The 24563-nt window shown below is 49.2% G+C and overlaps 1 protein-coding gene across 1 annotated transcript in view; it reads left to right on the top strand.

The window, feature by feature from the left end:
- LOC119971561 (lysosomal acid phosphatase-like) overlaps positions 1-24563 on the top strand; it is a 153603-nt gene that overhangs the window by 14861 nt on the left and 114179 nt on the right. The window contains exons 2-3 of the mRNA XM_038807253.1: positions 16644-16739; positions 16917-17003. Of these exons, the coding sequence (XP_038663181.1) occupies positions 16644-16739; positions 16917-17003 (183 nt within the window). The remainder of the gene's footprint in view (positions 1-16643; positions 16740-16916; positions 17004-24563) is intronic.

Below are 24563 nucleotides of genomic sequence, written 5' to 3'. Positions count from 1 at the left end.
TGGAAACCTTATGGAAGGCATGTCCACGTGTACTGCTGTCCCTGGAAGGTGAACACAAATTTATACTGCCAATTTTTATTCAATGGAATGGACCAAAAGCCATTGCTAATTTCCAGAACCGTAAAATATTTTGATTCAAGTCCCTGCTTTAACATTGTCTCGGGACTCGTGGCAATGGTGGGGGCTGCTAATGGAGTTACTTTATTGAGTTCTCTATGGTCAGTCTCCATGATCCATCTGGTTTTCTTAGGGGGCAAATCGGGGCATTGTTTGTTGTGGCTACGGGCCGAATTACACCTTGATCCAATAAACTTTGAATTACCGTAGCTATTTCTCCCTCGGCTTGCTGTGGGAAAACCGTATTGTTTCTGGGGCTTCGGATCAGGATCTGTAATGGTGACCATTCCTGGAATTTTATCGCAATCGTGCTTGTGCTGGGAAAAAGATGCTTTGTGTTTCTTTAAAACTTCCCGAAGTGTTTTGTCCGTGGTAATGGTTTGTGGATCAAACCAGTAATCTCCCACTGAGCTAATCCTGTGTTCGTAGTCTCCTACTGTGAGCACGGCGGGGGCTCGTGCTGCTCTAGCCATTTTCCACACACACTTATTCACGGGGTCGAAAGAAAGGTTGTGTGAGATCATGAAATCTATACCCAAGATGTGCTCTGCTGTCTGGGGGAAATCTACTAAAACGACTGAGTACTTGGTTCTAATGTTACCGATCTGAATATCGACAGGGGCCTTAAGGTGTCCCTGCTGGAGGTGTCCTGTAAATCCACTAAGAGTGATAGTGTCTGTAGTGGGCCATATACCTCGCTAGTACGTCGTGGAGTTTAGCATGGTTCGGGACCCTTCTGTGTCCCAAAGGAACTCTTATGGGGTGTCCCCGGACTGTGCCTGTGACTACTGGTCTTCCGGACTTGTCCCAGAGCGTGTCGCAGACCCACGTTGGGGAGTCCAAACACCGTCAGTTGGTGCCAAATTATCTGAACGGGCGCTAACACTGTGGATAGGCCTGGCATTGTTCCTATGTGGGGCATTTGCGTTCTGATTACGTTGCAGGTTCGGGGGGGGGGGGGGGGGGGGGGGGGGAGGGGTGGGACATTGCATTCTCGGGCTCAATGTCCCTTCTGTCCACAATTTTATAGTATCCCTGTGCTTTATGATGTGTGTGTCATTTTTACCTTCATTTACCCATGCAAGGTCTTGATGTGTCCTTACTGGATTCATGTTTGTGTCTACTTTCTCCTGCTCTGCCTTTTTATGTAGGGATTGTTCCCAAGCTCCAGAGAGTCTCTTCAGAACCCACACTTCATTGTGTGCAGGGTCTGAGGGGGTCATTATTTGCCCATACTTTTTGTCCTGCATCTGTGGCGTGGGAGACTAAAATACGGGTGTATTGTCTGCAGTTAAATGGGTGCGGGCTAAATCTCCAAATTCTGCTATGAAGTGTATCCAGAGACGTGCAGCAAACGCTGTTGGATGCTCTCCTTCTGCCTACATCGGTTGAGTCCTTCTACAGGATCTCCTCTATTATAGCCAATTGTATCTAGGATAGCTGTCTTCATATCCTGGAGGCTACCACCTCCTACATTTTGTGGGTTGGGAAGGGCTGAACTAACGGATGGGTCAAGGCTATGAGTTTCTGGGGTTCTGGCAAAGCTGATCTGATGGACTGGCTAAGGCTCATAACTATGAGTTTTACTTCCTCTCTGTAGTGTAGACCTTTTGTTGGCGCACTTCTTCAAAGAAGCTGTTTGGGTCTGTCGTGGGCTGAAATGGAACGATTTTGGTGCAAGCATCTCTCAACTGGGTTATGGATAGTGGGATGGTGTAAACAAAATCAGGCTCATCCTGAACCGAGGACTTGTACTGTGTGGTTACCGGATTCATGGGGGTGTGCGCTGCCTGTGCAGTCGGTGGTGCGGGTGCTTTCCTTTTCGGGGCCTGGGGGGCTCGATTCTGATTTCCTGTATACTCTACGTATCTCTAGGCGCTTTCATTTAATTCTTGTCAATCGGGAGCATCTTCCTCATCTAAATTTTGTCCAATGGTATATCTAAATCCATTCTGCACTGAAAGCAGTGACTGTCGTTTGTCCATTTGTTGTCTGCATTTCGCGTGGTCTGTTGTGCTCTGTCTCTGTTCTGTTGTGGAGCTGTGGAGCTCTCGCAAAGCTGCCTTTAAATCCGCACATTGATTCATTAACTGTGTTACCTGCTGTTCTGACTCTTCTCTTACCAGGACTGTGCGCTGTGTACCTCAATAGGCTTTATTGTACTGGGTCTGAAAGCTGCTAAGGTGAACTAAACAAGATTGGTGTGCATGTTTCACATCAGCCATCTCCTTATCTTTAGCTGCCAACTGTTCCCGGAGTTGCTCAATTATCTTTTCACTTTCAGTATTGTTTCCCTTCTTCTCTTATTTCTCAGCTAACTGCCTGCGGAGTGTCTTCACTACCTCCTCTGTGCCTTGCAACTGTGCCAAACAGGACACTATTGCCATCGGCTTTCGGACTTTCGCTGCATTTTTCTTATGGACATTAGTTAGGTTGGCCCACCAAGTTTGTCCTATGCTTCCTGGACCTGGCTTGTCATTTGCACAAAAATTGGACCAAAGGGTCCTTTCCCCTTTAAATACTTTCTCAACTCTTCCTCCCATATGGGGCATTGCTCTGCTGTGTTGGTCGCTGTGACCTCTGGTTCGTTCCTGTGGGTTCATTAAACGTTCCGTTGCTTCTAATATCTCTTTTTTAATTCATCTTTTCTCTCGTTTCCTACCGTTAATTTGGGACAGGGGGATAAGGCGGTGATTTGAACTGCAGGTATGGCCTAAGCTATTTTCCGGTTCACAATTCCCTCGATAGTTTTGACACAATCTAACAAGTTTACCTTGTAAGCCCTGTTAGTACACATGCAGGTTAGTACACACTTCTGAAATTCGATGATTTGGTCGATATGGGCTTACACTTGTGGTTCTTTCTTTCTCTCGCAATTGGATTTCAAAGTTTTGTGGGTTCTCTCGAAGTGACAGTCACTTCTAAATAGAGTCCCGTCAGAGGTCGCCAATAATGTTGCCAATCAGGATACTATCCCACCAGCGTCACCAATTGCTCTTTAGAGTCGCCAATATGATACTGAGGCTCTTTTTATGATATGATGTTATGTCCCAACAGTGTCGCCAATACTGTGGGTGTTTCTATTTCTCTTGCTGAACCACAAGGCTTTCCCGTATATCGGTCAAATGATCACATAACTAGTTAGTCAGTTCAAGTTCAAAGATGGTTTATTTACACACAAGGGTTACTTCGACATGCAAGCACAATATACTACAAGCTAAACTACACCTATCAACTACAATAAACTATACTTAACTTCAGGCGACTGGCATTGTGCAAGTGGATAAAGCCTTCATCTTGATCTCCCGTGGCTGGTTTGAAAAAGTGACTCTGTCTCTGCTGGGCTCACCCATCAGGTAGCGATCGTTGGTCTTGAACTTGGCTGTCTGGTCGCTATGCTGCATTTGGGCTGGCACAGGCCGGGTCCAAAAGGGGCCGGGCACCGCCGGATCCAAAAGGGGCCGAACACATGGCCGGGTGCAAAAGGGGCCGGGCACATGGCCGGGTCCAAAAGGGGCCGAACACATGGCCGGGTCCAAAAGGGGCCGAACACATGGCCGGGTCCAAAAGGGGCCGAACACATGGCCGGGTCCAAAAGGGGCCGAGCACATGGCCGGGTCCAAAAGGGGCCGGGCACCGCCGGATCCAAAAGGGGCCGAACACATGGCCGGGTCCAAAAGGGGCCGGGCACCGCCGGGTCCAAAAGGGGCCGGGAACATGGCCGGGTCCAAAAGGGGCCGGGCACATGGCCGGGTCCAAAAGGGGCCGAGCACATGGCCGGGTCCAAAAGGGGCCGGGCACCGCCGGGTCCAAAAGGGGCCGAGCACATGGCCGGGTCCAAAAGGGGCCGAACACATGGCCGGGTCCAAAAGGGGCCGAACACATGGCCGGGTCCAAAAGGGGCCGAACACATGGCCGGGTCCAAAAGGGGCCGAGCACATGGCCGGGTCCAAAAGGGGCCGAACACATGGCCGGGTCCAAAAGGGGCCGAACACATGGCCGGGTCCAAAAGGGGCCGAGCACATGGCCGGGTCCAAAAGGGGCCGAACACATGGCCGGGTCCAAAAGGGGCCGGGCACATGGCCGGGTCCAAAAGGGGCCGAGCACATGGCCGGGTCCAAAAGGGGCCGAACACATGGCCGGGTCCAAAGGGGCCGAGCACATGGCCGGGTCCCAAAAGGGGCCGAGCACATGGCCGGGTCCAAAAGGGGCCGAGCACATGGCCGGGTCCAAAAGGGGCCGGCACCGCCGGGTCCAAAGGGGCCGAACACATGGCCGGGTCCAAAAGGGGCCGGGCACCGCCGGGTCCAAAAGGGGCCGAACACATGGCGGGTCCAAAAGGGGCCGGCACGCCGGGTCCAAAAGGGGCCGGGCACCATGGCCGGGTCCAAAAGGGGCCGGGAACATGGCCGGGTCCAAAAGGGGCCGAACACATGGCCGGGTCCAAAAGGGGCCGAACACATGGCCGGGTCCAAAAGGGGCCGAACATGGCCGGGTCCAAAAGGGGCCGACACATGGCCGGGTCCAAAAGGGGCCGGCACGCCGGGTCCAAAAGGGGCCGGGAACATGGCCGGGTCCAAAAGGGGCCGAACACATGGCCGGGTCCAAAAGGGGCCGAGCACATGGCCGGGTCCAAAAGGGGCCGAGCACATGGCCGGGGCCAAAAGGGGCCGAGCACATGGCGGGTACAAAAGGGGCCGAACACATGGCTGTGTCCCCTTTTATCCCTCTGGGATTTTGTTCCCTTTGGGACGTCCTTAATCTTGAACCCAATAATTCGACAGGCTTCGAACGCTGTCTTTGATTTTGGCCAATAAAGGGGCGGGTGCCTTGGTGGCTGGACGGGTCCTTAGCGGTCATTGACCTTGGAAGTTGGGCTCTCTGAGTAAAGGGAGTGGCGCCGATCAGTCTGTGTCTGTATCGGTTTCTTGAGTGCAGTCCTAGTGTTGTGGGGATATGGGCCATTAGAATGCAAACGAGCGGGGGTTTCAATCAGGTTGAGCTATCTGCATTTCAGATACACATAAGCTCTGTATCTGTCTGAGTCCTGGGTTGGCCATAATTCCCATGGTCCTTTGCAGGTGGCCATCTCAGATGGCTACAGTGTGTGAGAGAGCGAGTGTGTGTGTGAGAGAGCGAGTGTGTGTGTGAGAGAGCGAGTGTGTGTGTGAGAGAGCGAGTGTGTGTGTGAGAGAGCGAGTGTGTGTGTGAGAGAGCGAGTGTGTGTGTGAGAGAGCGAGTGTGTGTGTGAGAGAGCGAGTGTGTGTGTGAGAGAGCGAGTGTGTGTGCGTGAGAGCAGCGAGGCGGGTGTGTGTGCGTGAGAGAGCGAGGCGGGTGTGTGTACGTGAGAGAGCGAGGCGGGTGTGTGTGCGTGAGAGAGCGAGGCGGGTGTGTGCGTGAGAGAGCGAGGCGGGTGTGCGTGCGTGAGAGAGCGAGGCGGGTGTGCGTGCGTGAGAGAGCGAGGCGGGTGGTGCGTGCGTGAGAGAGCGAGGCGGGTGTGCGTGCGGTGAGAGAGCGAGGCGGGTGGGCGCGCGTGAGGAGCGAGAGGGGCGGGTGTGCGTGCGTGAGAGAGCGAGGCGGGTGTGGCGTGCGTGAGAGAGCGAGGCGGGTGTGCGTGCGTGAGAGAGCGAGGCGGGTGTGCGTGCGTGAGAGAGCGAGGCGGGTGTGCGTGCGTGAGAGAGCGAGGCGGGTGTGCGTGCGTGAGAGAGCGAGGCGGGTGTGCGTGCGTGAGAGAGCGAGGCGGGTGTGCGTGCGTGAGAGAGCGAGGCGGGTGTGCGTGCGTGAGAGAGCGAGGCGGGTGTGCATGCGTGAGAGCGAGGCGGGTGTGCGTGAGAGAGTGAGCGTGTGTGCGTGTTTGTGGGTGTGTGCATTCGTCCGTGGATTGGCTCTCCCCTGACTGTGCTGGCGCTAGACTGAGTCCACAGCCGCCTCGCCGTTGTTTCCCGCGAATGATAGCACATGCGGACCGACGCCTTGGGGAACTTGGCCAGTCGAGCATCAGGTGGTGGGCCTCGGCTAATGTCCTGAGGCCGTCATTGCGGGGTACTCCGCTTTGGGGGTGCGGGACATCGCGAAAGCGGCGCCGCCCTCTATTTAATCACAAATGGGGATTCTCCGGCTGACCGAACGAGATTTCGGTATCAGAGACCGGCGAATCCTGCCTTGTGTGTCGGAAGGAGGGGGCGTGTGTCGGAAGGAGGGGGCGTGTGTCGGAAGGAGGGGGCGTGTGTCGGAAGGAGGGGGCGTGGGTCGGAAGGAGGGGGCACGTTTGCGCGGTGGGTTCTGCCATGTGCTGGATATCCTGTGGATACTAACTCCTTTGTCTCGGAGTGTGCTAAACCAGGTCAGGTGAGGTGCTGTCATTGATATTCTGTTGCACTGTTATACTTGGGACGTCTCTTCTCAAAGGCAATTAATAGAGACATCCTGAGAGGCTGAGCTTTTTGTTGTGCATTAATAGCCTTGGTTTATTGATTCCTAAGCGCACGGGGGCATGGGGTTTATTTGGAACCTGTACCTGTACTGATATTCTGTCTCCATTATGGTCGAGATGTTCCCTGGCAGATAAAAACAGATAAAGGACTTGAGGAATACAAGGAAAGTAGAAAAGAGCTCAAGCTCTTTGAGGGCAAAAAGGGGTCATGAAATGTCCTTGGCAGACAGGATTAAGGAGAATCCCAAGGCATTTTATATGTGTATTAGGAACAAGAAGGTAGCTAAAGAAAGAGTTGGCCCGCTGAAAGACACGGGAGGTAAATTATGTATAGAACCAGAGGAAGTACGTGAGATCCTCGGTGAGTATTTTGCATCAGTATTCACAAAGGAGCGGGGCAGTCTGATTGGTGGTGTCTAGAGGGACAATATAAACATTTTTGAACAGGTCGTTATTTCAAGGGAGGAGGTGTTGGGAGTGTTAAAAACCATTAAGGTGGACAAATCCCCAGGGCCAGATGGCATCTATCCCAGATTACTGAGGGAGGAAAGAGATGAAATTGCTGGGCCTCTGACAGACATCTTTGTGTCCTCATTGGCCATAGGCGAGATCCCAGAGGATTGGAGGATAGACAATGTTGCACAGTTATTTAATACGGGTTGCAAAAATAATCCGGGTAATTATAAGCCAGTGAGCTTTATGTCAGTGATAGTGAAATTGTTGGAAAACATTCTCCGAGATGGGAACTATGCATATTTGGAAGTGAATGGTCTTATTAGCGACAGACAGCATGGTTTTGTATGAGGGACATCCATGTCTCACTAATTTGATTGAGCTTTTTGAGGAGGTGACAAAAATGATTGACGAGGGAAGGGCTGTGGATGTTGGCGACATGGACTTTAGTAAAGCATTTGATGAGGTCCCTCATGGCAGGCTAGTGCAACAAAATTAAATCACACGGGGTCAGGGGTGAACTGGCCAGATGGATTCAGAACTGGCTTGGCCATGGGGCAGCGTGGTAGCACAGTGGTTAGCACTGTTGCTTCACAGCTCTAGGGTCTCGGGCTCGATTCCCAGCTTGGGTCATTGTCTATGTGGAGTCTGCGTGTTCTCCCCGTGTCTGCATGGGTTTCCTTCAGGTGCTCCGGTTTCCTTCCACAGCCCAAAGATGTGCAGGTTTGGTGGATTGGTCATGCTGAATTATCCTTAGTGTCCGAAAAGGTTAGGTGGGGTTATGGGGATAGGGAGGACTTGTGGGCTTGGGTGGGATACTCTTTCCAGGGGCCGGTGCAGACTCGATGGGCCGAATGGCACCTTCTGCACTGTAAATTCTATGAATCTATGGAAGACAGTGGGTAGCAGTGGAAGGGTGTTTTTCCAAATGGAGGTCTGTAACTAGTGGTGTTCTGCAGGGATCAGTACCGGGACCTCTGCTCTTTGTAATATCTATAAATGACTTAGAGGAAAACGTAGCGGTCTGATTAGCAAATTAGCGGATGATACTAAGATTGCAGGAGTTGCGGATAGTAATGAAGATTGTTAGAGAAAACAACAGGATGGAGATAGGCTGCAAAATTGGGCAAAGAAATGGAAGATAGAATTTAACACGGACAAATGCAAGGTGATGCATTTTTGGTAGATCCAATTATCGTGGGAGCTATAAAATAAATGGCAGAACCATCAGGAGCATAGAGACACAGACATAGAGACATAGAGAGATCTGGACGTGCAGGTCCACAGATCCTTAAAAGTGGCAGCACAGGTGGAAATGGCGGTAAAGAAAGCATATGACATGCTTGCCTTCATGAGACACGGTATCGAGTATAAAAGCTCACAAATTGTTACAATTATATAGAACGTTGGTTAGGCCACATTTGGAATACCGTGTCCAATTCTGGTCACCACACGACTAGAAAGTCATGTCGGCTTTGGAGAAAAGGTTTACCAGGGTGTTGCCTGGTATGGAGGGTATTAGCTTTGAGGAGAGATTGAACAAATTGGGATTATTCTCTGGAGAGAAATGAAGGCTGAGTTTATAAAACTATTAGGGGTATGGATAGGGTGAACAGTTGGAGGCTTTTTCCCAGGGCAGAAATCACAATTACAAGGGAACACAGGTTCAAGGTGAGGGGGAAAAGATTCAGCAGAGATGTGCGGGGGAAGCTTTTTTACACAGAGGGTGGTGGTGTTGTGTCATATATGTAAAACATGTAAATCCGTGAGTAACTCCTGCAGAGGTACAGATAAGTCTTGACTTCCGGAGGGAAGGCGGTTGTAACCTGTTCTTGGTGCCTCTGGTGTGACTGGAGTTGAGGGGGGAGATGTGTGCTGTTAGGCCTGAACATGGCGCAACATGTTTATCGCCAATTTTCTTGGTCACTGTGAGCACTCACCACATGGAAAGGTGTGCATCATTTTATCATGTTTTCATGGCCTTATCTTCCTCTCCCTTGTCCTCTGGTGGTGCAAATAGAGGCACCAAGTTGAGTCTAATAATTGTACTGAGCCAATTATGTGGTTGTTCTCCTGTTTCCCTCAATATCCATATATGTGGAGACTTTTCTTGTGCTGAGCTGTACCATTCCTGTGGTTCTGTTTCGTTATGTTAAAATGAATGTCAATAAAACTATGTGCCCAAAAAATGCCAGAAAGATTTAAGATTACTTTTCCAGTTACAGGAGCGACTACTCTAATGTTCGCATTCTCCCCCAGTCACTCTCAATAGAGCCCCCCCCCCCCCAAAAAAAAATACAGTCTCACTTTAGCCTAACCGGTCCGAACGGCAAGGAGTTTTTCAGAACAAATCTACATGACAAAAGTTGGTTGCTCCTTAGCTAGTATTTCAACATAAATGTGGTTCTGAAAACAGGCACATGGGCCAGAAAAGAAACTTCACATGAGGCCCCTGGCTAAATCGGTACTGGCTGTTTGCAAGAGCACTGAAGTCAACACAAACTCATTATCGCTATATGGACTTTGTGATTACCCACTCAGGTGTGCACAAAAGAACAAGGCTGGGCTATGAATATGTAACAAACTTCCAGGCACAGGTAATCAACTTTGCAGCACGATGAAGGACCGAGAAAAGAAGCCATGATGATCTGACGGCTGGTCTGACGAGGGAATTTGAGGACAATGGATCTTGATTGAATCACCCTGGATAAACAGGAGCATCCTGTTCTTCCATTAATGAGTTTAAGTCTGGATGGGACAATTGAACTCAGGCCAGTTGCGGGCGTATCCCTTTGACTCAATCAAACTTCCCAGTATAAAGGAAGGAACATTGGAACAGATATTTAGCCATAACCTGAGAGTCCCCCAGGCACAATCATCGCAAGAAGAAGGGATCCTGGGATTCATAGCCCAGCGAAGATATCCGCATCGAGTGATCGTAGCCTGGCCAGCCTCCTTCATGAAGTGAGGGTAAAACCTAAATCTCAGCTGTGAGTCATTGTTGGCAGAGAGAATTGTGAATAAAATTGGGTTAAACTGTGTACCTGTTATGTCTTTTGTTCATCTCACAAATAAGGGCACCTTAATTAACACACTGGTCGAAAGTATTCGAACTGGACAGATACAAATACCAAATCCTCCAACATTCTAAGTTTATCCTTAAGTTTATTGGAAGCCACCAAACAGTCACAACGATTTCTGCCTCTTGTTCTGTTCCAGGATTGTTCTGTGGTCTTTATTTCATTGTCTAACCCCTTCAAGGAACAGTCTGTTGGGAACAGCTGTTGCAAGATCTGTGACAAATGTCAGAATATCATATATTGTATTATATATGTCTGGTGCAGCAATGGTTAAAAGCCTGGGTTAATATGCGACTGCTGCAGTAAGGATTTTTTAAATCCTGGTTTAAATGACAGGCAGACACTGTAGTTACAGAAGGTATAATTAAAGCTTCATAAAAGTAGGACTATCATTCATTCGAACCATGTATAGTGTTTAACGAAATAGAGCAAATGGAATTTTGTGTGATGAAGACAGATTCAATGGTGGTTTTCAAATGAGAAAAGATTTGCAGTGCTATGGGGAAAAAGCAGGGAGGTAGCACTGGGCAAATTGCTCATGCACTGACATAATGGGGCAAATGACCTCCTCCTGTTCTGTAACCATTCTATGTCGACCCCTAGTTAATGCCCAAAACGTGACATCCAAGCTCGTTCTGAAAGGAAAACATTGACTAAAGAATCAGCTTTAAAGACCAGGATTTGATACTTTCATGAACCTAAAGCATAGTGAATTAAAGAAGTTTGCAGCCTGTTGATCCAAGCAGCCATTTTAGGTTAGCCATTACAATGGGAGCACACCAAAATCAGCAGGAAATCCTTCATCGTGAACTGAACGTCAGCGTTGCCTTAAATTTCAGTAACTTCTTCAAGCTGACCCTACACTAACCATAGATAGAAACCCACTCTTCCAGATCAATTGGACTTATCTGAGGTCCAGATCAATCTCAAAACTGTGGACTTTTTCTTCAAAACATTCCTTGGATACATGACCGCTTCAGTTCTGGAAAAAACTTTAACACATTGCTTTACTCAGTAGTCCCAAGGATAGCAAAAGTCTCACCCCCGCAATAGGTGGATTGGTTACACTAATTTGCCCCTTAATTGGAAAAAATATATATTTGGGTACTCTAAATTTATATTTAAAAAGAAGAGGAGATTCACAAGAATAATTCCAGGGATCAAGGAATGTAGCTATGAAGATGGACTCAAGAGGTTGGGACTGTTTCCTTGGAGAAAATAAGACTTGGAGGTGGCTTGTTAGAGGTATTTAAGATCCTGAGGGGTATTGACAGGGTAAATAGTGGCAGTGGCATTGCCACTGATGACCCAGAGAACCAGGTTCAAATCCTACCAAGGCTGATGGTGGAAATTGAATCCAATTGATGTCTGGAATTAAAAGTCAAATGTTGGGTAGCACAAGTGATTAGCACTGTGGCTTCACAGCACCAGGGTCCCAGGTTCGATTCCCTGCTGGGTCACTGTCTGTGTGGAGACTGCATGTTCTCCCCGTGTCTGCATAGGTTTCCTCCGGGTGCTCCGGTTTCCTCCCACAATCCAAAGACGTGCAGGTTAGGTGGATTGACCATGATAAAATTTCTCTTAGTGACCAAAAAGGCTAGAAGGGGTTATTGGGTTACGGGGATAGGGTGGAAGTGAGGGCTTAAGTGCGTTGGTGCAGACTCGATGGGCCGAATGGCCTCCTTCTGCACTGTATGTTCTAAGATCATCATAATGCCATTGTCGATTGTTGTAAAATCCCTTTGGGGAAGGAAATCTGCCAACCTTACCTGGCCTGGCCTACACGTGACTCTGGATCCGCAGCAATGTGGTTGACTCTTAAATGCCCTCTGAAGTGGCCCAGCAAGCCATTCAGTTGTATCAAAACAGCTACAAAGTCTAAAAGGAATGAAACCGGACGGACCACCCGGCATCGACCTCGGCACCGGAAACGGCAAACCCAGCCCTGTCGATCCTGCAAAGTCCTCCTTTCTAATATCTGGGGGCTTGTGCCAAAGTTGGGAGAGCTGTCTCACAGACAAGTTAAGCAACAGCCTGACATAGTCTTACTCTCAGAATCATACCTTACAGGCGATGTCCCAGACACCGCTATCACCCATTCCTGGGTATAACCTGCCTCACCCAGCAGAGATGGTGACACAGTGGTATACAGTCGGGAGAGAGTTGCCCTGAGAGTTCTCAACATCAACTCTGGACTCCATGAAGTCTGGTGGCTTCAGGTCAAAATGGACAAGGAAACCTCCTGCTGATTACCACGTACCGGCCACCATCAGCTGATTAATCACCATGCCTCCATGTTGAAAACCACTTGGAAGGAGCACTGAGGGTGGCAAGGGCACAGAATGTACTCTGGGTGGGTGACTTCAGTGTTCATCTCCAAGAGTGGCTCGGTAGCACCACTACTGGCTGAGTCCTAAAGGACATAGCTGCTAGACTGGGACTGCAGCAGATGGTGAAGGAACCAACAAGGCTGGCACTGTGGCACAGTGATTAGTACTACTGCCTCACAGTGCCAGGGTCCCAGTTCAATTCCGACCTTGGTTAACCCTCTGTGTGGAGTTTGCACTTTCACACCATGCCTGCATGGGTTTCCTCTGAGTGCTCTGTTTCCTCCCATAGTCCCATTGGCCATAATAAATTGTCCCTTAGTGTAGTTAGGGGGTTATTGGGACAGGGTGGGATAGTGGGCTTGGGGTCGCGTGCTCTTTTAGGGGGTTGGTGCAGACACAATGGGCTAAATGGTTTTCTTCCATGTCGGTATTCTATGATTCTATGAAAAACAAACTAGACCTCATCCCACCAACCTGCATTCCACAGATGCATCTGTCCATGGCAACATCGAAAGGAGTGACCACCACACAGTCCTTGTGGAAACAGTCATGTCATCACATTGCGGATACCCTCCATTGTGTGGCACTACCACCGTGCTAAATGGGATAGACTTTGAACAGATCTAACAACTCAAGACTGGGCATCCACGAGGCGTGTGGGCCATCAACAGAATTGTATTCAACCTCATGGCCTGACATATCCCCCATTCCACCGTTACCACCAAGCCCGGGGATCAATCCTGGTTCAATGAAGATTGCAGGAGAGCATGTCAGGAGCAACATCAGGCATACTGAAATGAGGTGTCAACCTGGTGAAGCTACAACACAGGAGTACTTGTGTGTCAAACAACCGAAGCAGCAAGGAATAGAGCTAAGCGATTCCACAGCAACGTATCAAATCTAAGCTCTGCGGTCCTGCCACATCCAGCCGTGAATTGTAATGGACAATTAAACAACTCCCTGGATGAGGAGGCTTCACAAATATCCCTATCCTTGAAGTAGGAGCCCAGCCATCTGTGCAAAAGACAAGACTGAGGCATTTGTAACAATTTTCAGCCAGAAGTGCCGAATGGGTGACCCATCTTGGTCTCCTCCATAGGTCCCCAGCATCACAGATGTCAATCTTCAGCCAATATGATTCACTCCACGTGACATCAAGAAACAGCAGAAGGTACTGGATACTGCAAAGACAATGGGTCCTGATAATGTTCCAGCAATAGGACTGAAGGTTTGTGCTCCAGGATTTGCCACACCACTAGCCACGCAGTTCCAGTACAGCTACAACACTGGCATCTACCTGCCAATGTGGAAAATTGTCCATGGATGTCCTGTACATAAAAAGCAGGACAAATCAAACCTGACCAATTGTTAATCTGCTCTCAATCATTGGTACAGTGATGGAAGGTGTCATCAACAGTGATACTTCATTCGCAGTAACCTACTCTCTTGCACTCCGTTTGGGTTCTGTCAAGGTCACTCAGCTCTTGACCTCATTACAGCCTTGGTTCAAACATGGACAAAAGAGCAACACCCCAGAGGTGGGAGAGACTGTCCTTGACATCAAGGCAGCAGTTGACCAAGTTTGGCATTAAGGGTCCCTAGCAAAACTGGAGTCAAATGAAAATCGGGGGGAAACTCTCCATTGGTTGGAGTCATACCTGGCACAAAGGAAGATGGTGGTGGTCCCGGGGCACAACTGCAGAAGTTCCTCAGAGTAGTGTCCTCGGCCCAACCACCTTCAGCTGCTTCATCAATGACCTTCCTTCCAACATAAAGTCAGATGTGGGGATGTGCACTGTTGATTGCACAATGTTCAGCACCATTTGTGACTCCTTACACACTGACTCAGTCCACTTGCCATGCAACAAGACCTGGACAATATCCAGGCTTGGGCTGACAAATGCCAGGCAATGGCCACTTGTGACAAGAGAGCATCAGACCACCTTCCCTTGAAATTCAATTCCATTACCATCAGTGGATCCCCCATAATCAACATCCTGGGGGTTACCGTTGATCAGAAACTGAACTGGAAGAGCCATATGAATACTGTGGCTACAAGAGCAGGTCAGAGGCTAGGAATCCTGCAGCGAGTAATTCCCCTCCTGACTCCTCAAAGACTATCTACTATCTACAAGATACAAGTCAGGAGTGTGTGAGTGCAGCTCCAACAACACTCAAGAAGCTCGACACCATCCAGGACAAAGCACCCGCTTGATTGGCACCCCATCCACAAACATTCAAATCCTCCACCACTGACTAACAGTGGCAGCCGTGTGTACCGTCTACAAGATGCACTGCAAGAATTCACCAAGGCTCCTTAAGCAGCACCTTCCAAGCTCATGACCACTACCATCTAGAAGGGCAACAGATACCTGGGAAAATCACCACCTTGAGGTTCCCCTCCAAGTCACTCACACCCTGGGACTTGAGAATATATTGGCTGTTTCTTCACTGTTGCTGGGTGAAAATCCGGGAACTCCCTCCCTAACAGCACAGTGGGTGTACCTACACCACATGGACTGAAGTGGTTCAAGACGGCAGCTCACCACCACCTTCTTGAGGGCAGTTGGGGATGGGTAACAGATGCCAACGAGGCCCGCATCCTGTGAAAATGAATTTTAAAAAACTGCAGAGCATCAAGTACCAGAAGGGACAAATTCAAAGGGGTAAAATCGATGTGAAGAAACATTTTTTTCACCCGAGGATGGCTGGAGTCTGGAGCGAGTGTCGGAGGCAGGTTTTGACTTGAGGGGTTCAAAAAGGAATTGGATTTCCACCTAAAGGTGATGATGTGCAAGACAGTGGCCCATGTGGAGGGAGGGGCGACAATGGTGAGGGGGAAAACAGACCCATGTGGGGGGGTGGGGCGACAATGGTGAGGGGAAAACAGACCCATGTGGGGGGGGGGGCGACAATGGTGAGGGGAAAACAGACCCTGTGGGGGGGTGGGGCGACAATGGTGAGGGGAAAACAGACCCATGTGGGGGGAGGGGCGACAATGGTGAGGGGAAAACAGACCCATGTGGGGGGGGAGGGGCGACAATGGTGAGGGGAAAACAGACCCATGTGGGGGGGGAGGGGCGACAATGGTGAGGGGAAAACAGACCCATGTGGGGGAGGGGCGACAATGGTGAGGGGAAAACAGACCCATGCGGGGGGGGGGGGAGGGGCGAAAATGGTGAGGGGAAAACAGACCCATGTGGGGGAGGGGCGACAATGGTGAGGGGGAAACAGACCCATGTGGGGGGAGGGGCGACAATGGTGAGGGGGAAACAGACCCATGTGGGGGGGAGGGGCGACAATGGTGAGGGGGAAAATGGGTCAATGGAAGAAACGACAATCAATTGATAGAAATAAAAGCAGGGTGAAGGTGGAGGGAAAGATGTCCACAATATCTTTTTCATGCTCCACCCTCCCCCTCCCCACATAATGCAACTCTCCGCCAATATCCAGTTCTGTCCAGCATTGGCTCCCTTTTCTCTCTCCCCCAGGCCTGCTGAGATTGTCTGGTATTTTCTGTTTTGATTCCGAATCCAGCATCCGCAGTAATTTGCTTTTAGTTTTTTTGCTCTGTGGGCACCCTGGACTAAAATGACCTCCAGTTGAGAAAATCTCTGTCCTTCTCCTTCTCGGCCTGTCCACTTCTTCAGCTTGTCCTGCGTTGTCTCTGCTAATATTCCATTCATGCTGGGGCTACAAGCTATTGCACCCCTGTCTGGGAGCAAGTGGCTTGTGCAGGATCCGTGAAGTCAGGACACCAGTCCAGTGTAAATATCAAACCATTCACTGCAGCAACACCCACTTGAAATCAATTGATACTAACCTAGTTGATCCCTTAGATAAGCTACAAGAAGGTCCTGCTGCTGAACATCTGTTCAGTTGTGAGAGGTTGAGACATGTTAGCTGAGGCATTGGCATGAAATCAGTGTTCCACACTGATTGTCGTGACGATCTGCCCGCACAGCATGTTTCCGGCATACACCTTGTTCCAGAATTGTTCCTGGTGTTTCTCACAACAGAAGTGAGTACAAGTGCCACTCCTTCCATTTCTAAAGGCACAGTGCCAAAAAAACAGGCCAAATCAATAGGACGATGAACAGCCCTTCACAGATGTGTGTCTGTGTGTTTCCTCTCAGCCCAGGAAATGATTACAGTTCAGTTTTACTTTTATTTACCATTTGTAAATTAATAAATTTGTAAATTCAGCCAGTGTAACCCTTATGTTCCCAGATTTATCGCCATGGAGACCGGTCACCGATCAATGGATACCCAACAGACCCGTATACAGAGAAGGACTGGTCCCAAGGCTACGGGCAACTTACCCAGGTCAGTGGCCTCTATCTCTCCCTCCTTTTATGTTGATCTCTGCTGGTATCTATGTGCTTGCCTGTATCACACAGCCCCCTTCTTGGTCTCCTCACAGTCTCTCCTTCACCACATCCTGGAAGCCTGCTACTGATCTTTTCTCCAGTGATGATCAGGATTTCTGCCACTCTTTTGCAGGTTGGAATGAGGCAACACTACAAGCTGGGCCAGTATCTGCGACGTCGTTACAAAGACTTCCTCAACTCCTCGTATGAGCGGGAAGAGGTGAGCGGCTGAATGGTCGGCAAACCCCGGAATGTGTTAGTCGATGCAGTTTGGAGCCAGAGGTTATTGGAGCAGGGGCGGAGGGAGTTTAAAGCAAGGAGGAAGGCAAGAGTGGGTGAAAGGAAGGAGGGAAGCCTGGAGCGGGGAATGGGAGAGGACCCTGAGTGGGAATGGGAGCATTTCTGTGTTCCCACTGTTAACTTCCGGGTCTCATCCGCCAAGGGACCAATATTCACTTCAGCTACTCTCTTCCCTTTTATATACTTCCAGAAGCTTTTGCTATCCTTGGGCCTACTGAGTAAAGCAACATGTTCCAGAACTGAACCGTCATGTATCCAAGGAATCTTTTGAAGATAAAAGTTCACAATTTTATGATTGATCTGGGTGTTAGATCTTTTTTAAAAAATAAATAAATTTAGAGTACCCAATTCATTTTTTCCAATTTAAGGGGCAGTCCAACACCTTTGAGCTGTGGGGGCGAAACCCACGCAAACTCGGGGAGAATGTGCATGTGCAAACTCCACACGGACAGTGACCCAGAGCCGGGATCGAATCGCCACCGGGTTGCCTATCTGGGCCTTAGATAAGTCCAATTTGATCTGGAAGAGTGGATTTCTATCTATGGTTAGTGTGGGGTCCGCTTGAAGAAGTTGCTGAAATTTAAGGCAGCACCGGTGCCTGCTGATTTTGGTGTGCTCACATTGTAATGGCTAATCTAAAATGGCTGCTTGGATCGACAGGTTGCAAACTTCTTTAATTCACCGTGCTTTAGGTTCATGAAAGTATCAAATCCTGGCCTTTAAAGCTGATCCTTTAGTCAATGTTTTCCTTTCAGTCACGTCTTGGGCATTAACTACGGACCGACGTGGAATAATAGAATGGTTACGACACAGGAAGAGGCCATTTGCCTTGTCATGTCAGTGCAGGAGCAATTTGCATAGTGCTACCTCCCTGTCTTTTCCCCATAGCACTGCAAATCTTTTCTCATTTAAAAGCCACCATTGAATCTGTCTTCACCACACAAAATTCAATTTGCCCTATTTCGTTAAACACATGGTTGGAAAGAATGATAGTCTTTTATGATGCTTTAATTATACCTTCTGTAACCACAGTATCTGTCATTTTAAACCAGGAGTTTTAAAATCCTTACTGCAGCAGACACCTATTACCCAGGCTTTTTACCATTACTTTTCTTTTAATGTATTTTATTACAAGCATGTATCAAAACACCTTACAGTAAATAAACACCCCAGGAAACATACTTCCCAGCAATCAATTATACAGTTTGTACAGATTTTTTCCCCTTTTCCACCTTCTTTCTCTCCCCCCCCCCACCGCCCCCTGTGATGAACAGCTCCTCAAGCAAGGTCACAAACAGCCCCCATCTTTCCCCAAACCCCCTTCAACTCAAACTTTATCTTCTCCAACCGCAGGAAATCGTACAGGTCACTCAACCATGTCGTTATTCCCGGTGGCGATGCCGACTGCCACTCCAGTAAAGTTTGGAGCTGTGCAATCAGAGAGGCGAAGGCCACAAAATCGTCCACTATCCTGGCAAAAAACCGCGAACACCTCCGCCCAGAATCTTCCCAATTTTTCGCAAACCCCAAAACATGCGTGTGATTCGCTGCCCCCGCCCACACCTCTCACACTCGCAGTGATTCACTCCATACTCCCCAATTGATCTCCCCTCCCAACTCCGCTTCCCATGTCTCCTTGATCTTCACCACCCGCTCACCTCCCTGCTCCTCCAGCCACTTGTATATATCCCCAATTCTTCCCTCCCCTTCCACATCCGGAAGCAGCGGGGTGTATCCCAGCAACCTAGGGAACCCCTTCCAGACCTTTCGCGCAAAGACCCTAACCTGCAGATACCTGAACTCTCTCTTTCCCCCTCATGGCTGCACGGTAGCATGGTGGTTAGCATAAATGCTTCACAGCTCCAGGGTCCCAGGTTCGATTCCCGGCTGGGTCACTGTCTGTGCGGAGTCTGCACATCTTCCCCGTGTGTGCGTGGGTTTCCTCCGGGTGCTCCGGTTTCCTCCCACAGTCCAAAGATGTGCGGGTTAGGTGGATTGGCCATGCTAAATTGCCCGTGGTGTCCTAAAAAGTAAGGTTAAGGGGGGGTTACGGGTATAGGGTGGGTTATTGGGTTACGGGTATAGGGTGGATACGTGGGTTTGAGTAGGGTGATCATGGCTCGGCACAACATCGAGGGCCGAAGGGCCTGTTCTGTGCTGTACTGTTCTATGTTCTATGTTCTATGTAATACCAACATCTCTTCCACACTAAAATGCTTCCTCGACTGATTCCATATCTTCACCGTGGACTACACCACCGGCCTCCTGAATATCTACACTGAGCCATTGGCAATGCTGCCGTCACCGTAGCCCCCAAATCTTACAAAATTCCTCCTCTATCCTGACCCACTCTACCCCTTCTCCTTCCCACCACCGCCACACCTTGTCCACATTCGCCGGCCAATAATAATGAAGCAAGTTCGGCAACACAATGCCTCTGCCTCTGTAGCAGGGTCCTCCCCACCCTCGGCACCTTCCCCACCCATACAAAGTCCAAAATGATCGTTTCTACTTTCCAAAAAAAGTCCTTTGGTATAAAGATCAGGAGAGCCTGAAAGATAAACAAGAACCTCGGCAGAATATTCATTTTCACCACTTGGACCCTCCCCGCCAACGTTAAGTGCAGTGTATCCCACCTCATAAGATCCTCCCGAGCCTCCTCCACCAGCTTTGTTAAGTTCCACTTGTGGAGCCCCGACCATTTCCTCGCGACCTGAATCCTCAAATACTAAACCTATCCCTCGCTACTGTAAATGGCATCCCCCCGAAATTAACCCGTTATCCCAGCTCGTTCACTGGGAAAATCTTGCTTTTCCCTACATTCAGTCTGTACCCTGAGAACCCTCCAAACTTTCCCAGCAGGCCCATTATCCTTCCCATACTCTCCAACGGATTCGAAACATACAGCATGTCATGGGACTGTCCTTTTAAGAAATGTTTTGTCTTATCACATGGCTTCAGTGATGTCATTGTGTGGATGGTGCTGGTCTGTGGCTCTGGGAGTTGGTTTTACTTTCTCTTTGGTTTGGGGCTTGTTTGTGGCTCTGTGTTTTTGTTTTCACATTTGGCTGCTGTACTCAGAAAGAGAAGTATCTTGGCCTGTTTCTCTATCTTCAATTTAAAAGCTGTTTCCAGACTGCTTGATAACTTGAAAAGAAATAATTGCTTTCTGGAAGGAATTCAAACTGCTGTTTTGGAAAGGAAACAAGAGCATCCATACCAGGTCTTGAGTGCTGTGTGCTGGGCCACACCTTTGAATAGGGGTTCCTGGTTTATGGGATCTTGTTATTAAATTGGAACAGTTAAAGGGGGGAATTTATTAATGGTTATATATAGATTACTGTAGCTGTGTAGGGTATTTATGTTTATAGTTGATGACAATGCTTACTGTGTGTGTTTATAAAAATGTTAACTAAATTTGTAGAATAAAGCTTGCTTTTTTTTTTACCTCTGTTTTGAATCTTAACATCTCCAGTTTTATTCCTTTTGTTATTACTGGGCCTATTCACTGTGCTCCCCTCAGTCACTGTACCTTGTACTGTCGCCCTTTTAGATTTCTGACTATGTCTTCTCTGCCTTGCACTTTTCCCCTTACTTCCTTTTGCTTCTGTCCCTGTTTTACTACCTTCCAACTTCCTGCATCGGTTCCCATCCCCCTGCCACATTAGTTTAAACCCTCCCCAACAGCTCTAGAAAACACCCCCCCTAGGACATCGGTTCCAGTCCTGCCCAGGAGCTGACCGTCCGGTTTGTACTGGTCCCACCTCCCCCAGAACCGGTCTCAATGCCCCAGGAATTTGAATCCCTCCCTCTTGCACCATCTCTCGAGCCACGCATTCATCCTATCTATCCTGACATTCCTACTCTGACTAGCTCGTGGCACTGGTAGCAATCCTGAGATTACTACCTTTGAGGTCCTACTTTTTAGTTTAACTCCTAACTCCCTGAATTCCGCTTGTAGGACCTCATCCCATTTTTTACCTATATCGTTGGTGCCTATGTGCACCACGACAGCTGGCTGTTCACCCCCCCCCCCCCCCCCCCCCCCCCCCCCCCAAGAATGTCCTGCAGCTGCTCCGAGACATCCTTGACCCTTGCACCAGGGAGGCAACATACCATCCTGGAGTCTCGATTGCGTCCACAGAACCGCCTGTCTATTCCCCTTACGATCGAGTCCCCTATCACTATAGCCCTGCCATTTTTCTTCCTGCCCTGCTGTGCAGCAGAGCCAGCCACGGTGCCATGAACCTGGCTGCTGCTGCCTTCCCCTGGTGAGCCATCTCCCTCAACAGTATCCAAAGCGGTATATCTGTTTTGCAGGGAGATGACCGCAGGGGACACCTGCACTGCCTTCCTACTCTTGCTCTTTCTTTTGGTCACCCATTTTCTATCTCCCTCAGTAACCTTCACCTGCGGTGTGACCAACTCGCTAAACGTGCTATGCACGACCTCCTCAGCATCGCGGATGCTCCAAAGTGAGTCCATGCGCAGCTCCAGAGCCGTCAAGCGGTCTAACAAGAGCTGCAACTGAACACACTTCTTGCACGTGAAGGAGCCAGGGACAGTGGACGTGTCCCTGAGCTCCCACATCGCACACGAGGAGCATGACACGGTTATCAAGTTATCAAGCAGTCTGGAAACAGCTTTTAAATTGAAGATAGAGAAACAGGCCAAGATACTTCTCTTTCTGAGTACAGCAGCCAAATGTGAAAACAAAAACACAGAGCCACAAACAAGCCCCAAACCAAAGCTTTTGATCAAAAGTGCTTTCTGCCTCTGTTGAATAACACCCGAAAGGCAGGCCCGAGTGCTCATCATAACCAAAATCAATAAACAGTTGTAGGTCAGGTGAACTCAATGATATACTTTGGAGTTTTCTAAACCCTGGCCCATAACAAGCAAGAGGTCATCGGCATAGAGCGACACCCAGTGCCCCCTCTGTCCCCTCATAATCCCCCGCCACTCCGCCAACCCCCTGAGAGCTATCGGCAATGGCTCTATGGCCAGCACAAACAGTAACGGCCTCGTATCCCTGTGCAAGTCAAAGCTTTGTGAGCTCATATCATCGGCCCTCACCCTTGCCCTTGGTGCCGCATTAAGCAACCACACCCTTGCCACAAATCTTGGTCCAAACCAAAACCTTCCCAAAACCTCGAACAAGTGCTGCCACTCCACCCAATCAAATGCCTTCCCTGCGTCCATGGACACCACCACCTCAGCCTGCCAAACTGCCCCTGCAACTTTTTCCTCCTCGCCAATTCCTCCATGGTGGGCACCCTCTAATATTCCCTGACCACCTCCACTATCTCGCCTACTGGACAATCGTGTTCCTCACTTCTTCTTTCCCTATCCGCACGAGCCTTTAACAAAATAATTTCCCCCCGGACCACTGCCTTCATTGCTTCCTAAAAAATGGCCGCCGACACCTCCCAATTCTGATTTCAACGCCACATAATCCTTAATCACCGCCCGCACCTGAGCACAAAAACCTCCATCCGCCAACAACCCCGAGTCAAACCTCCACCACCGGCCTCTGCTTTCGTCCCGACCTAAACCGAGTTGTCCAGCCAGTGGGGCACATGGTCCGAGATAACTGTCCCCGCATACTCTGTCCCCTCCACCCCAACCAAAATCTCCCAACTCACTACAAAGTAATCAATCCTCGAATACACTTATAGAACCCTTCTCCTGGGTTCTGAAAGCACCATGGATCCACCATACCCATCCTCTCCATAAACCCCCCCGAGCTCCCTCGCCATTTGTACCCTACCCATCGACCTGGGGCTCGACCTATCCACCCCCGGCTCTAAGACACGGTTAAAATCTCCTCCCATGATCAAGTGGTGCGTGGCCAAATCCAGGATCGCTGCCTGCAACCCCCTTATAACACCTACATCATTCCAATTTGGGGCATACACATTTACCAACACCACCAGCACCCCTTCCAATACCCCACTCACAATCACATCTCTCCCACCCGGATCCCTCACCTCCTTCGCACTCGCAAATCCCATTTTAATGCTCATTAAAATCGCCACACCCCTTGATTTCAAATCAATCCCTGAGTGAAAAACCTGTCCGATCCACCTCTTCCTTAACCTAACCTGGTCCTTCACACAGAGACGCGTCTCCTGCAGAAAGACCACCCCCACTTTCAAGCTCCTGAGATGCCTTTTAATCTTTTAACCATTCAGTCCCGGGAGTTCCACGTTACCAGCCTTACTGGAGGATGGGGGAGGGGGGGGGGCGGGGTATTAGACTCAACTTGGTGCCTCTATTTGCACCGTAAGAAGTCTTACAACACCAGGTTAAAGTCCAACAGGTTTGTTTCAAACACAAGCTCCTTCCTCAGGTGAATGGCGAGGTATGTGTCCAACGCCGGCATCTCCACATCATGGCTACCATCTATTTGCACCACCAGAGGACAAGGGAGAGGAAGATAAGGCCATGAAAACATGATAAAATGATGCACACCTTTCCATGTGGTGAGTGCTCACAGTGACCAAGAAAATTGGCGATAAACATGTTGCGCCATGTTCAGGCCTACCAGCACACATCTCCCCCTCAACTCCAGTCACACCAGAGGCACCAAGAACAGGCTGCAACCGCCTTCCCTCCAGCGGTCATGACTTATCTGTACCTCTGCAGGAGTCGCTCATGGATTTACATATGCTTTACATATACCACACAGCGCCACATTCCCTCGACTTCTGGCACAATGCAAAACAATCATCATTCCACATATGTATACAGAGAGGATCAGCAGCTATACATTCTGATTATGGTCTGTGTAGTTAGCACTTCCCAACACATTAGTCAAGACAGGATAAGAATGGCAGAGCTACCAGGAGCAAAAACATTCAGGATAATAGAAGACATAGAAAGAACCATGAGTCCATATTCCTCTAGCGCTGACGAGGATAAGGGAGAGAAAAATTGCTTGTTCAAATAAGGGTGCATCTCAACCATAACGGGGGTGGGTGTCGGGGGGGTGGGGGGGGAAACAGGATATCAACCACAGTACAGGTTCCAACTCAACCCCACGCCCTCATGCACTTCGGAATATACCAAGGATATTAACACACAACAAAAATCTCAGCCTCTCAGAATGTCTCTATTAATTGCATTTGAGAAGGGACATCCCAAGTATAAGAGTGCAACAGGATATCAATGACAGCACTGACCTGGCCTGGTCCAGCATACTCCGAGACAAAGAAGTCGGTATTGTTATGGGCCATCATGGAGTTCACCTGACCCACAGCTTTTAATAGATTGTGGTTATGGGGAGCACAAGGGCCCACTTTACAGGTGTGATGCAAACAGAGAACTAAAGTACTTTTAAATTAAAACCATTTTTATTTATGAAACCAATGAACACTTTATAAACCTAAAAATACATCTTGACAACTATCAACACCAATCCTCCCCACAGGTACAATATTCTATAAGTAACCCTTAATCTTTCCTTGCAACATCCATA

This window comes from Scyliorhinus canicula, chromosome 9, assembly GCF_902713615.1.
Source record: "Scyliorhinus canicula chromosome 9, sScyCan1.1, whole genome shotgun sequence".
Lineage (NCBI taxonomy): Eukaryota > Metazoa > Chordata > Chondrichthyes > Carcharhiniformes > Scyliorhinidae > Scyliorhinus > Scyliorhinus canicula.
The sequence above is the reverse complement of the archived record's forward strand: the minus strand, read 5'-3'. Positions and strand labels throughout refer to the sequence as shown.